The sequence below is a fragment of the Schistocerca gregaria genome, chromosome 2 (assembly GCF_023897955.1).
Source record: "Schistocerca gregaria isolate iqSchGreg1 chromosome 2, iqSchGreg1.2, whole genome shotgun sequence".
In the NCBI taxonomy this organism is placed as follows: Eukaryota; Metazoa; Arthropoda; class Insecta; order Orthoptera; family Acrididae; genus Schistocerca; species Schistocerca gregaria.
The window spans coordinates 244600092-244613223 of record NC_064921.1 but is presented as its reverse complement, the minus strand read 5'-3'; the positions used below and the strand labels follow the sequence as shown (position 1 = coordinate 244613223).

At 38.3% G+C, this 13132-nt stretch overlaps 1 protein-coding gene across 1 annotated transcript in view; it reads right to left on the bottom strand.

The window, feature by feature from the left end:
- Window positions 1-709: 709 nt before the first annotated feature.
- LOC126336775 (mediator of RNA polymerase II transcription subunit 14) overlaps window positions 710-13132 on the bottom strand; it is a 173038-nt gene continuing 160615 nt past the window's right edge. The window contains exons 27-28 of the mRNA XM_050000788.1: window positions 11915-12175; window positions 710-1372 (exon numbers count right to left, since the gene is read on the bottom strand). Of these exons, the coding sequence (XP_049856745.1) occupies window positions 1205-1372; window positions 11915-12175 (429 nt within the window). The 3' untranslated portion in view covers window positions 710-1204. The remainder of the gene's footprint in view (window positions 1373-11914; window positions 12176-13132) is intronic.

Genomic DNA, 13132 nt, shown 5'->3' with positions numbered 1-13132 from the left:
AAGCACCTAGATCTGCTCAGCCACTGCATCCGGCTTTGCGTTTTAAAATTTTGCACAGTATTTGTAAACTGTCACTAATCACATTATTTTCTGATGCAGCCCAAATCCAGATCTTGCACATGTTCTTGTATATGTCATAACTCATCTCCATAATACTTATTTAAGGATAACAAATTAACTTTTTTTCTCTACAATGCATACAGAATCTGACTTCTTGTTTGAATATGATCTCCTAGCTTTTTCAGTTTCTCCAGTAAGTGTACGAAGTGTCGTTACCACTTTCCTTACGACTGGAATTTTAATTACTTGACCTGATGACAACATCTATCCATGTAACATTAACATGTAATTCTTTTTCTGCATGTTATCTAGCAAACTTGCACCAGCTTCAACATCAGTCACAACTAAAAACGAAAAATCTTTTAATATATATATTTTAGACTGCCAGGAAGTTACTGTTGATTATTAACTTGACTTACATCTAAAAAATCACAAATTTTAATGCACATATAATTAGTTATGGTAATCAAATACTACACTGGTTAGTTGTCTTGTAAGCAGTAAAAACAGTGACTATGTAAACAGTGCTAGGTAACATTTTTCCACACCTCTCATATCAATTTTATACACATGCATATTAGTAACTGTGATGAACCAATGGAAAAAGGTAGTGAGGATTTCCTATTTAAAAATATAGAAGCTATGTGAATAAAACTTCAAATTATCTTTATTACAGGTATAATATTTACAATCTTCTGCAAGAGAAGAAACAATGATTTAACTTTTTCTTTCTTCTGCTCATATAAAACTGTACTGCGTTAAATATATATTCTCATGGATTCGCAACAGTTTTTAATAAAAGATTACATTTTGTAAAATAAAACTTCAAGGAAAGTCTTTTGTTAAACGAACAGTGCCAAGAAATATATAAATATAGATTTATTACAAATATCAAGGTACATTTACCAGTCACGTGAAAAGAGAAATGCACTGACCAAAACGCTTTCTCAAATTCCTTCAGAATCAGGAGGCACTGAAGTGCCTGCAGGCTTGCCAGTCAAACTGACTCGCATACCACTGTCAACCTTTTCTTTGGCCTTCTCTCCTCTCAGGTAGGTGACTATTGTACTTCTATGTCCTTATAATACTTCATTTCAGCGTGTTGTAATAAATATAGATTTGTACATTAAATAATATTTGTACATTATTGTGGTCCCATCATTGGATGCTGACCCATGGGCATACCAACAGGATACTGCAGCTGCGGTGGCTGTGGGGGTGGTTGAGGTGGCATTCCTACCACTCCACCTGTCATTGGCGAATGCATCTGCATGGCGGGGGATGCCTGCATTGTTGAAGCTGGTGAGACAACCTGATTAGGAGGAGAACAAAATATTTAAGGATTATATTTATTACACATGACACTAGTACAATTCACAATGGCACATAACAGAAATAAGTAACAGCAATCTATCGATCAATCATTTCCCAAGGAAGATTTCAAATATTGACAGCTTGGTACCAATATTACATCTCATTTTGTGGTCTCTGGTGACTTATCCAAAAATAAATCAACACTGAGACAAACATTAAGGTTGTGCTGAGAAACTAGATTCTCACAGCATTTTCAAAGTATTGAAGAAGATAAGTGTGATCCATTTGACAAAAAGCACTACATTCACAATATTTTGGTTCATAAACCAATAAAACAGCTGCCGCAACGAAAGCTACAATAATCTGAAATTTTATTCTTCCTGATTCACATGGAAGAGGTTTCTCTGGCAAAATCACAGTCTTAAAACTCTTTGTGAGGCAAGACATGGTATGGAGAAACCAACTCCCTTTCTACCTTCACTTTTGTGAATCATTATTCATTCCATCATGTGCACACACTTGTAGTGTAATTCTGTTAATTGAACAAGAAACAAAATTAACAATATGTGACCACTCACCCACAGCCAAGTGAGGTTCAATGCATCACATGGGTAACAATATAGACTCTTTCTGGTGCAAGTATACAATCAGGCACAACAGCTAAAGTGCTGCCACAGTGCACACTATTGCAGTCACTAGGAGATGTCTGCATGACTGTGTGTGTACTTAGACTAGAAAAAGAAGGTAAAGTCTCTGTGCTATTACATCTGTGTGTCACATGTCAGTCAGCTACAGGAGAACAGTTGATTTTCCTCATTTTTGCTTACTGTTTCCACCCTGGTGTTTCTGTTGATGCTGTATCCTGCTACTGGTGCGTCTCAGTGTGAGTGTGCCGAGTGCAGTGTTGTAATGAATGTGTACTCAAATCAACTGTCAACTGTATCAGCATGGGGCGGTCACTAGAGGTTGCTGGTAAGAATTGTGCACGCAGTATGGTCTCTGCCGTGCCGTCTACTGGGGGTCCATACCAATATACAAGCAGAGCAACGCTGACTGATCCTCTTTATGTTCTTTTAGTCTGTACCACTCACATCAGTTGTTCTGTGCCTTGTTATGTGTGGAGTCACAACAGACTTATTTCATTTACTGTTCAGAGGGCTATGAATAAAGCCATATTTGTATTACTTGAATCTGTTTTGTGTATTACTTGGTTATTATAGTTGATGTTACAGTTGCAACATTGGAGAGAATCTTTCGATCACAATACATACAATATCATGGTCAATTGTGCTCTTTGTTTTTTTTTTCTCTCTAATTTCTAATTGTTGATGAAGTTAGTGAACTTGATTTTACATTTCAGATCCACGGAGCAATATTGTGTGGAGTCTTGCCATAGTAACATAAGATCAAAATAATATACTTAGAATAAAATATTGGCAATATTCCATTTTGTCTCAAGTTAAAAAGTTTTATGCTGAAAATTTCCAATATCAACCTTTTTCTGTTATTTTCACAATATGTCACATCATAATAACAATGAAGTCTGTGCCTTACCCTTCAAGATGCTGTTTCCATTATCCAAGTCTACTACTTTATTTTCCTTTAAAAGTAGTTTACAACTTTACCAGTATTTGTTTTTTACCTCTTACCTCTCTGCCTAAACTCTCCAGATAGCTCTTCATCACAACATTTACAACAGTACTGATCTGACAAACACAGTTTTATCAACTAACTGGACTTCAAACTTCTCCTCTCCATAACAAATATTTTTTTCTAGCTTTTGCACACAACAGTGAAATATTTACACAAATATTCAGTACTTATCCTTCAAAAAGTTGGACCATATTAAAACGGAATAGCATGGCAGCTAAAAGAAATAGTTTTACATTACTGTCTTGTGGCTTTGAAACTCCTGTAGTTCATAAATCACAATAACTTTAGTTCATGCGAACTGAATTAAAGGAAATGAGCCAAATCTGAACAAAATTGATTATGGGTTAGAAAATAAAACAAAAACAACATGTGCTGCTCCTTTTTAATTATTCGTTGTTGCTTTAAATTAACATAAAAGTTTTGAAATTAGTTATAAAACAGTCGAGATTGCAAGGTATGTTTATTAAAAGGTGACCAGTACCAATCATCACATGACCACCTTCAGACTTTCACCTGTAATATAATACAAGATATAATTTAGAATACATAAAAAGAACTTGACATTAGCTATAAAATTACAAAACATAGATATATACCCACAGTGATGGACAGTGGCTGTGCATAGAGTAGGAACTGATGCCTGACAATATTCAACTTCAGAAGAGATCAATACAGGTGTGTTTTTGATACTGGAGGCTCCGCCTACAGCTGACAGCATGATGTCATTATTAGCCAATCAGATATAAATCAAATGTCAAAATAATGAAGAACAATTTTATAATATGGAAGAAACAGATTATTAATATAGCTGTTGTCAAATAAATGTACTAAGAACATCACATTTGTTGCGGATAGGTTGCTCTCTTGGAGCACAATGGAAAAATAATTATGATTTTGTCGGTTTATATGGAAATGATAGATGCTAATCTTGCATGGTTTCCATTGAAGCATCTGCAAACATCAATAAATGAAGTTTAGTACAGAAAACTCCCTAGGTACAGCCCCAGGCTATAAATAAGCAGTATCTGTTAATATATCAATCTATAGTAAATAGCTGTAGACCGTAATATGCTAGCAAAAATAATGAAGATGTATGACAGACTAGCAATACTAAAGAAGAATATGTCCCCGTATTTCTAAAATATATGATGTGATAACTCATCAATAAGTAATGTCAAAAAGTAATAAATTAATGATGTAAATAAAATAGAAAGAAACTTCCACATGGGAAAAATATATTAAAAACAAAGATTCCAAGACTTACCAAGTGGGAAAGCGCCGGTAGACAGGCACAATAAAATAACACACAAACACACACACAAAATTACGAGCTTTCGCAACCGGCAGTTGCTTCGTCAGGAAAGAGGGAAGGAGAAGGAAAGATGAAAGGATGTGGGTTTTAAGGGAGAGGGTAAGGAGCCATTCCAATCCCGGGGAAAAAAGGATAGATATATACTCGTGTTATTAAAATTACCTCTTCAATCTGATGCAGTCCAAAGAGAAACTGATATTTTACAGCAAATTTCTATTGTTAATAACTTTAGTTCTAGTCAAGTTAACTTTTTGTATAAAAAATAACAACAAATAATTAACATTGTTACAAATTCTAATATGACGTTTACTAAAATGACTTAAAGAGGACTTATTTCAGACAAAATAAACACATTATTGAAAAAGAAATCTGATTATAGCCTTCAAAATTAAAAAAACACCATACAAATAGTGAATCTAACAAATACCAAAATTCTGGCATCTACAAAATACAGAGCAACAACTGCGATAAACGGTGTATCACAAACTGGCAATAACTTTTTAATTGTTTCAGAAAGCATTCTACTGGTACTACACACATAAAATTATGGCTTGGCCAAACTCTTGATGAACCTAATGACTCCGAAGGTTGCATTTCTAACACGAAAATTTTACACAATGCATCTAACGGTCTATTTCTTAACACTTTAGAAGAAACCAAAATTTAGTCTGATCACAAAAACACACCCTCATCTATTACATATGAGCAGCTATATACTTCAAACCCAAACATTTCTTTGAGCTTTTTGATGATATTCTTTAGAATGCTTATTCTGATGTCTTTTTTTAATGACTCTACAAGTCGTTTTACAGACTTCTCCACACACTTTTTTTTTAAAATTGTGGTTCATATTTATTGTGCTTCTGTGTCATTTAATTTAAATGTAATGGCCCATGAAATATTTTTATTTAATTTCATATTATCTTCTTACATATTTGTGTAATATTATTACATTGTAGAAATAATTGGCACAGATCAATCATAGCACTGAATTTCTAATTTATACTTGTTCTTCATGGAGTCATCTTAATTTATTACTTTCCGATGTTAGTTACTGACTAGTTATTACATTATATATTTTATAAATATGGGCACACATTTTTCTTTAATGTTGCTAGCGTATTAAAATTGCAGTTATTTACTATAGATCGACACATACATTAATGGGTACTGCTTATTTATATCCTGGGGCTGGATTTATGGAGTGCTTACTTTATCAATGTTTGTGGTTGCTTCAATGGAAACCACGCACGATCAACATCCACTAGCTCTGTAGAAACCAACAACATCATATATATTTCTTCAATATGCCCCTAGAGGCCAACCTACACACAACGAATGTAATGTTTGTTTACTTCCTTTTTAAAGTTCATAGTATACTTATTTGACAATTGCTGTATTAACAGGCTGTTTCTTGTTTATTACAAAATTATTTTACATTATTTTGATGCTCTATGAACTAGTAAGTACATCGATTTGTACATAATTCCTCCGACTCATACATGATTGACTAATACTGACATTATACTGCCAGCTGTAGCCGAGCCTCCAGTATTTAATAAACAGCAGTATTGCTCTCTCCAACAGTTGGCTATCTTCATTCAGCAGTTCCTGCTCCATGCACAGCCAGTGTCCACCAATATGGGTGTATCTGTTTTGTAATTTTGCAGCTAATTTTAAGTTATTTATACGAATCCCTTGAATTTATATCTTCCTCTATATTACAGCTAAAGGTCTGAAGATGATCATGTAAGGATCAAAACCAGTCACCTTTTCATAAACGAGCCTTGCAATATAGACTCTTTTGTAATTAATTTCAAGTATTACATAATCAACACTGGCTTTCTTCAGCAATGTTTTAAAAAAATATTTAACTTGAATTCAAATGAATTTCACTATGGCAAAATTAATCTATAACTTTGCTCTTTACTGAAGGTGAGTCAACAGTTACAACAATCTTGATCAACAAACCATATACATGGTCCAATCACATTAATGTGACCACCACCTATATTCGGTGTCAACATGCAACAACCACTCACGTACAGTTTGCAGCTCTAGCAGTGGTGGATATATAAAGTGTTTTGGGGGGGATGCAGAAAACAACTGTTGAGCAATTGACCACCCAGATGAAACAAAGTGTTAGCAATAGTGTCTTCTCAATGACTGTTCGAAGAATACTGTGCAGCAGGCACCTGGTTCAACCACCTACACTTATAGCCATGGAGGCTAGAATTTGCACACCAACACCACTACTGGATGTCCAGTGAGTGGCCTTTTCAGATGAATCACTTTTTATGCTACCCTGGACAGATGGCTGTTGGATCATTGGAAGGGACCAGGCTGGAGGAGGGAGTGTTAAGGTTTGAGTAATGTTTATGTGGCATTCCCTGGGTGACCTTGTCATTCTGGAGGGACAATGGATCAACAGAAGTATGCATACATCCCTGGGGACCATTCAGTTTTGCAACCCCCCCCCCCCCCCCACCCCGCATGGGCGGTGGAATACCACTGTGGGAGGGGTGGGTGGCAGGACACTATTTTGGGAGGGGTGGGAAGATAGTGGGTAGGGGATTACTCATTTCAGGGCATGATGAGAGGTAGTTCTTCTGCGGGGCTAAGTCTTTTGGAGGAAAGGTTCATGACTGTGTTCCGAGTCTGTTTAAGTTACTTCTAGCAGTCAGAGACTCTCTCTCTCTCTCTGTGTGTGTGTGTGTGTGTGTGTGTGTACACGTTGTCTATTTTCGACGAAGATCTTGTTAGCCTAAAGCTCACTTTCTGAAAGACTTTTTGTTGTGCCTATCTGCGACTCAGCGTCTCCACTACATGGTGAGTAGCAACTATCCTTTTCATAACATTAATAATATAAATATGTTTAATTATATCTTTATGCCTGCAAAGTAACTTATATTTTAATGACTCATACACACTGAAGGGGTTGTACATCTTAGGTTACATAATGAAATGCAAGGAGTGACATCTTCATTTCTCATCCACTTCAGTAGACAATTTACAGAAAGTATAGTACTGCGTGTTTTTGGAACTACTAATTCCTTCTTCAGGGAGGAGACAGGTATATAGTTGGGGAAGGTTACACACATCATGGGATGACACGGACCTACTTGCTGTGAGGTCACGAGTAGACACAGATCTGGGAGCCTGACTGACTTTCCCCTCATTTTCAACCTTCCCCAACCTATCCCCCCCTCCCCCCCCCCCCCTCTCTCTCTCCTGCCCCTACCCCAATTACTTCTATACATGCAGCTATTGCCAGTACTACATGGTTCGCCACCTAAAGCAGTTCTATCTTATAACTCAACAGTTTGCTCGGTTGAATTTTCCTTTGATATAATTTATAGAAAGTGTCTGATGTGTCCACATTAAACTTTGACTCCAACATAACAAACCTTTGGAACATTTGATATTTGTGTTGGAGTTGTTCAAAACAGCAAAGCTTCGAACAGTCAATTCCTCCTAGATATCAGCAGTGTTGGTGTGATAAGATTGATCAGATGAAAGATGGGGCACTGGCCATACAAACAATTATCTGCTTTTTCTGGGTTTTGTTGCAGTTTAGTACAAATAAAAATATGCAAACTGATGTCAGTTGGCAAAGTCTAGCTTATGCTTTCCATCTGAAACTGGTTGTAACCAACTGTAAAGTGCAAGTGATACTGTACACTAAATAGTATTTTACTTTCTTCCCATCCATCACTCTCATCTTTTTTCATAACCACAATCTGTGCGGTGCTAAAGCATTGACTGCATACAGAATAGCACAGTGCCACAAAATGGCATCAATGAGGCTCTGATCCAGACTCCTATGGAAAGAATGGGCATTGCAACACCTCCAGGAAGATTTAGTTCAGCGTCCCCTGTTTTAATGCTGATTTAACCAGCCACCCATCACTGGTGGGCACAGGTCAATCGCAGAATTCGAGACGATCGGTACTGAGTAATAGGAAGATGTTGCTAGCCTGCATCCTGTGGGTGGTATTAGAGTGTAAAGGAAACAAGTTATGTTTATTTTCTTTTTAGAAATAAAGGATTAAATTAATCCTAACATGTTATGTACAGATAATTTTGGATTCCTGCTACCAGCCATTGCAACTTCCCTCCTTCCTTGCTTATGCTGGTGTTGACACCCACAGTAGCCAGCACAACATCTGGCAATGAGGATTCCAGAACTAATGCTGCCTTCTCTCTACACCACACCATCGCAGTGTATCACTGATGTTTCTCTCTTTTATTTCAGCATCTCTTACACCGCTTTCACCTATGCCTCTGGCTCCAGTTGCTGCTGGCTTTGATCTAATGCAGTTTATTCAGTTTCAGAACCACCAAATGTTGCAATTGATGACCACAGTCCAGTAGCTCATTAATGCACAAGCCACTGCTGCATCAACTCCGCCACAACAGCCAGCCATATCCACGGCTTCAGCTCCATACATTCCATTGTTCCAAGCGTTCAATAAACAACAAGAGGAATGAAATGAATACTATGGTCAGTTCGATGCTCACTGTGCTACACATAAAGTACAAGGTATTGTGAAACTTCCTTATGTCTTGTAAACAGCTGGTGCAGGGGTTTATCATCTTGCTCAGGCATTATTCCCAACTAGTAGGCCAAAGTTGCTAGTTTCCTCTTCATCAACTATTGCAAGGCTCTGGTAAAGGTTCCTGCAGCTCGTTACAAGTCCTTTTGACTATGGAAAAAGCTAGAACAGACATGCCATCTGTGGGAGACTGAACTTCAGGATTTGATATGACAATGTCATTATCAGTGTGGCTGTAGACAGTACTATAGTGATGCAATGATTCGTGATGCACTTATGTACGATGTGCCAAACAGTACAATTTGTGAACAAATTATCAAATATTCTGTTCCTGCTTTGAAACAAACATTACAAATTACTGAAAATCAGGGCTCCTGTCATAGTACTATGGAAAACTTTGATGTAGCTCCCATTCGTAGTATAATACAAAGAGACAAACAGGTACGACCTTGCACACTGTTGTTGGTTAACTACAGTGTACAAACGGATCGCTGTGCTGAGGCCTGAGTAAACAAGTGTCAATGCGAGTGTCTGCTGTGAAATTGTGTCCCTGCTGCTTTTCCATGCAAAAAAGATAAAATTGCCCTTCGCGAAATGTGACCTGCTTTGTTTGTGGAAAGTCTGGTCGTGTACAGCCTTTGTGCTCGCAACACAAAAAGAACTCTCCTCATGTTTGCTCTCATAAGTGCAGAGCATCTTCTCACTTAGTGAATGTAGTTTTTCCTACACGACCTATTGTTACTAATGCAAGCAAATTCTGACACTCTTTCTTGCCTTCCTGTTGGTCCCGATTCTAAATTCGATGCTACTGCATCATCTTGCTGTCAGATTGATGCGCAGGACACCGAACTTTTACAGACTTTACCACTGCACTATAGGAAAACTGCTCAGGCCACATAAGCAGACCCTGACTTGAATCTTTTGTTGCACTATGCCTGTACTGCTTGGCCTTGTTCAGTGAAAACAAATTCAGAATTCTTTTGCGTATCAATATTTTGCTCATCAGCATAGCCTCTCCGTCCAGCAAAGTGTGATTTTATTGCAAAATTAATGGACATTTGCATGTGCTTCTTCCTAAAATGTTGCAAAAAGATGTGTTGCGACTGCTCCACCAAGGACATTGAGGAATTGTATGCACGAAACAGTTACCACATTGGCACTGTACTTGTCCGGGCATGGATGCCAAACAGATGAAGTCACTGTGCTGCACTTGTGTTGAAACTCTATTGACCCCATCACAAACATTTTCTGCTTGGCCAAAGTCTCAATCACCATGGCAATGAGTGCATACTAACTTTGCTAGCTCCTTTTGGAACAGTCATTGGATTACTGTTGTGGACTCTTTTAGCAAATATCCGTTTGCAGTGTCCATGAACTAAACTACATCGTGTATGCCATTCCGGCTTTGTCACCTGTTTTTTGCTTGGAAAGTTTGCCTGAAGTGTTGGTTACAGACAATGGACCACAGGTTACAGCTCAGAACTTTGAACAGCCAATGGTATCACTTGCCTTACCAGTGCTCTATTTCATCCTCAGTCGAATGGAGAAGCTGAACAATTTGTGCGCAGTACGTTCAGGCAACAGATGAACAAACTATGTGCATCCCACATATGGGAACAAGCACTGCTGTTCTTCCTTGCAACATACTGCTCCTAGCCCTTCAACGGACTGTTGCCCGCAGAGCTTCTACATCACCAGCACTACTGCACGCTGCTCCAGTTGCTGCACACGCCACATTCCACGGGTATTGCTTCTTGTCTAAAGATTCAATTATTTTCAGAGTTTTTGGTTGCAATAAGCACTGGGAGAGAGCAACAATTTTTTGAAATTTGGGCACTTGAATGTACTTTATTCAGGGTCCTGTTGTATTGTTATGCCACCATCAGAATCAGATTTGTGCTTTTCAACTGTGAGATTCTTCTGCAGATCGTCTGTCTCCAGATTCATATCCTACCAGGATCTTGTGGCTGGTGCAGCCCCCCCATGGGCCTCTTCAGCACCACCTGCAGAACCGATGGAGTTGGACCCATCGCCTTCGCCACTGCAGCTGCTCAAGTGCCTCACACTGGTTTCGGCGCCCACTGTTGACTCAGCGCCATTGTCATTCATGCCCTCTCAGTTTTTTGTCTGACTGGCTCAGGAAAATATTGGTTGCCCTTTCGGGGGTTTTCCAACTAACGTTTCCATTGGAGTGCAGGATGGTTGTCGAGGCATGGCTGGGGGGCTTGGCATCAGTAGTCCCAGCTGCAGCTCCCAGCTCCTCGCACCACTCACCATTGTAAGATGGCTCCCTAAACAAAAACAGTGCGGCATTTAGGAGGGAGGAATGTGCAGTCCTAAAGCATCGACTGCACACTCACCACTGCAGTACTGTGAAATGGCATAAGCACCCTCTGTCGACACTCATTTAGCCAGCTACCCGTCACTATTTGGCTCAATTCAGTCTCAGACTTCGAGAGCATCTGCACCGAGTAATAGGATGACATTACTTAGCCTGCATTCTGTGAGAAGTAATGGAGAGTAAAGTACTTGTATGTAGGAGAAACAGGAATCCAGTTATGTTATGTTTTATCTTCTTTTTAGAAATAAAGTGTTCAATTAATCTTAAAGTGTTTTGTACTGATCATTTCAGATTTCTGCTGCTGGCCATTGCAAGTTCTCTCCTTCCTTGTTTGTGTCGGTGCTGACTCCCACAGCAGATAAACAACACAATCTATCTTCTAAAAGCTTATATTATCTGCTCAACCTGAGTTTTCCCTTTCACAGTGAATTACACACTAACATGCAATGCAACAGTCACTCTACATCTGTTCTTTCAGAACATTTACCACTTCTACTACCTAACTTCACTGAGTGATCTGAATTATCTCCATCTCTCCTTAACATTCTTCTCGAGATTCATCATTTTGATGAAGTCATCTTTCATTATAAGGCAAACAGCCATGTCATCCTTAAGTGTGTAAAGCAACAAAGTTGGTGTATCATTAAATAGGGATGAACATATTTAAGATATCCTTACCTGTGATGGAGGTTCTGAGGGTAGCACCAGACTTGCTAACAAGTCTCGAACTGCAGGGAATAGTGAACATTCTCCTTGGCTGGCTCCAAATTCTGCAAATCTCTTCAATTGATGGTTTGCAGCTGTAAGTGCAGTGGCTGGACCAGGATCTCTTTTCTCTGCTACTTGTGTGACATTTGTAGTTACATCATACACAAGAGGCAGAACCAGTGACGGTGGCTCCATCCCTGGTGGGTACACCCCCACACGTATAATTTGTAGCTGTAACATGAATCAGAGGCATTTTGGATCAAATGAATGACTACTAAATATAACAATATGTTGGTATTCATATAGTAATTACATGGAAAAAGTTTGAGTGCTTTAGACAGCGAAGTGAAGCTGGCCTCACCCCAAAAGATGGTTTGAACTTCACAGTGATTTACTATGCAGGTTTCTACTTTATGTCATGTGCCCTTGCCTTCTTCTGATCTTCAAAGTGACTCACCCAGCCATTATAGGGGGAACTACAGTTTTAACATGGATCCCATATTTGGAACAGTGATTATACGTTTCAGCTCATATACGTATTTTGTCATGTAGCAGACGTTTACCAGTCATCGTAAGTGTTGCTAGATTTTCCAATATTTGGTACAGGAAAGAGACTGTTTATCTGTTCATAAACCACTTTGAAGATATACTGGCCATTTTGATAACGAAAAACAAAGAAATAGTGGGTTTCTGGTGACTTCCATGTAAACTTTCTTAAAATCTGTCCTAATAAAGAGTTTATTAGAGCCAGCAATAATATCATTGAACTTAATTCCCACTGTAAACTTTGCAACAAGGGCAGATAATTGTTCACAAACAACCACTGACATTATCTTCATAGAAAGGTCCAATGAACAAAATTATATAACAAAATCAAAAATAATATTAAACAGCAAATAAAATCTATTAAATCTGAGTTCAAGACAGTAGTGCGTAGACAAAAAACTGATTATTTTCAGATACTCCTCAAAGACATGAACTGGAATGATGTATACAGCGTTCATGGCATGAATGAGAAATACAACACTTTTTTAAAATTATCAGTCAGTCAGTGTCAGTGTCGCCCTAACCGCCGTCTGCTTCACGTCTGCTGTGCAGCGAGCTACCTTAATTTAAGTATTTACTATATTTTTCTTACTTGTCACTTCTTCTTTGGTGTGTTTTTGCTTTTAGGAAGCTTTAATTGTC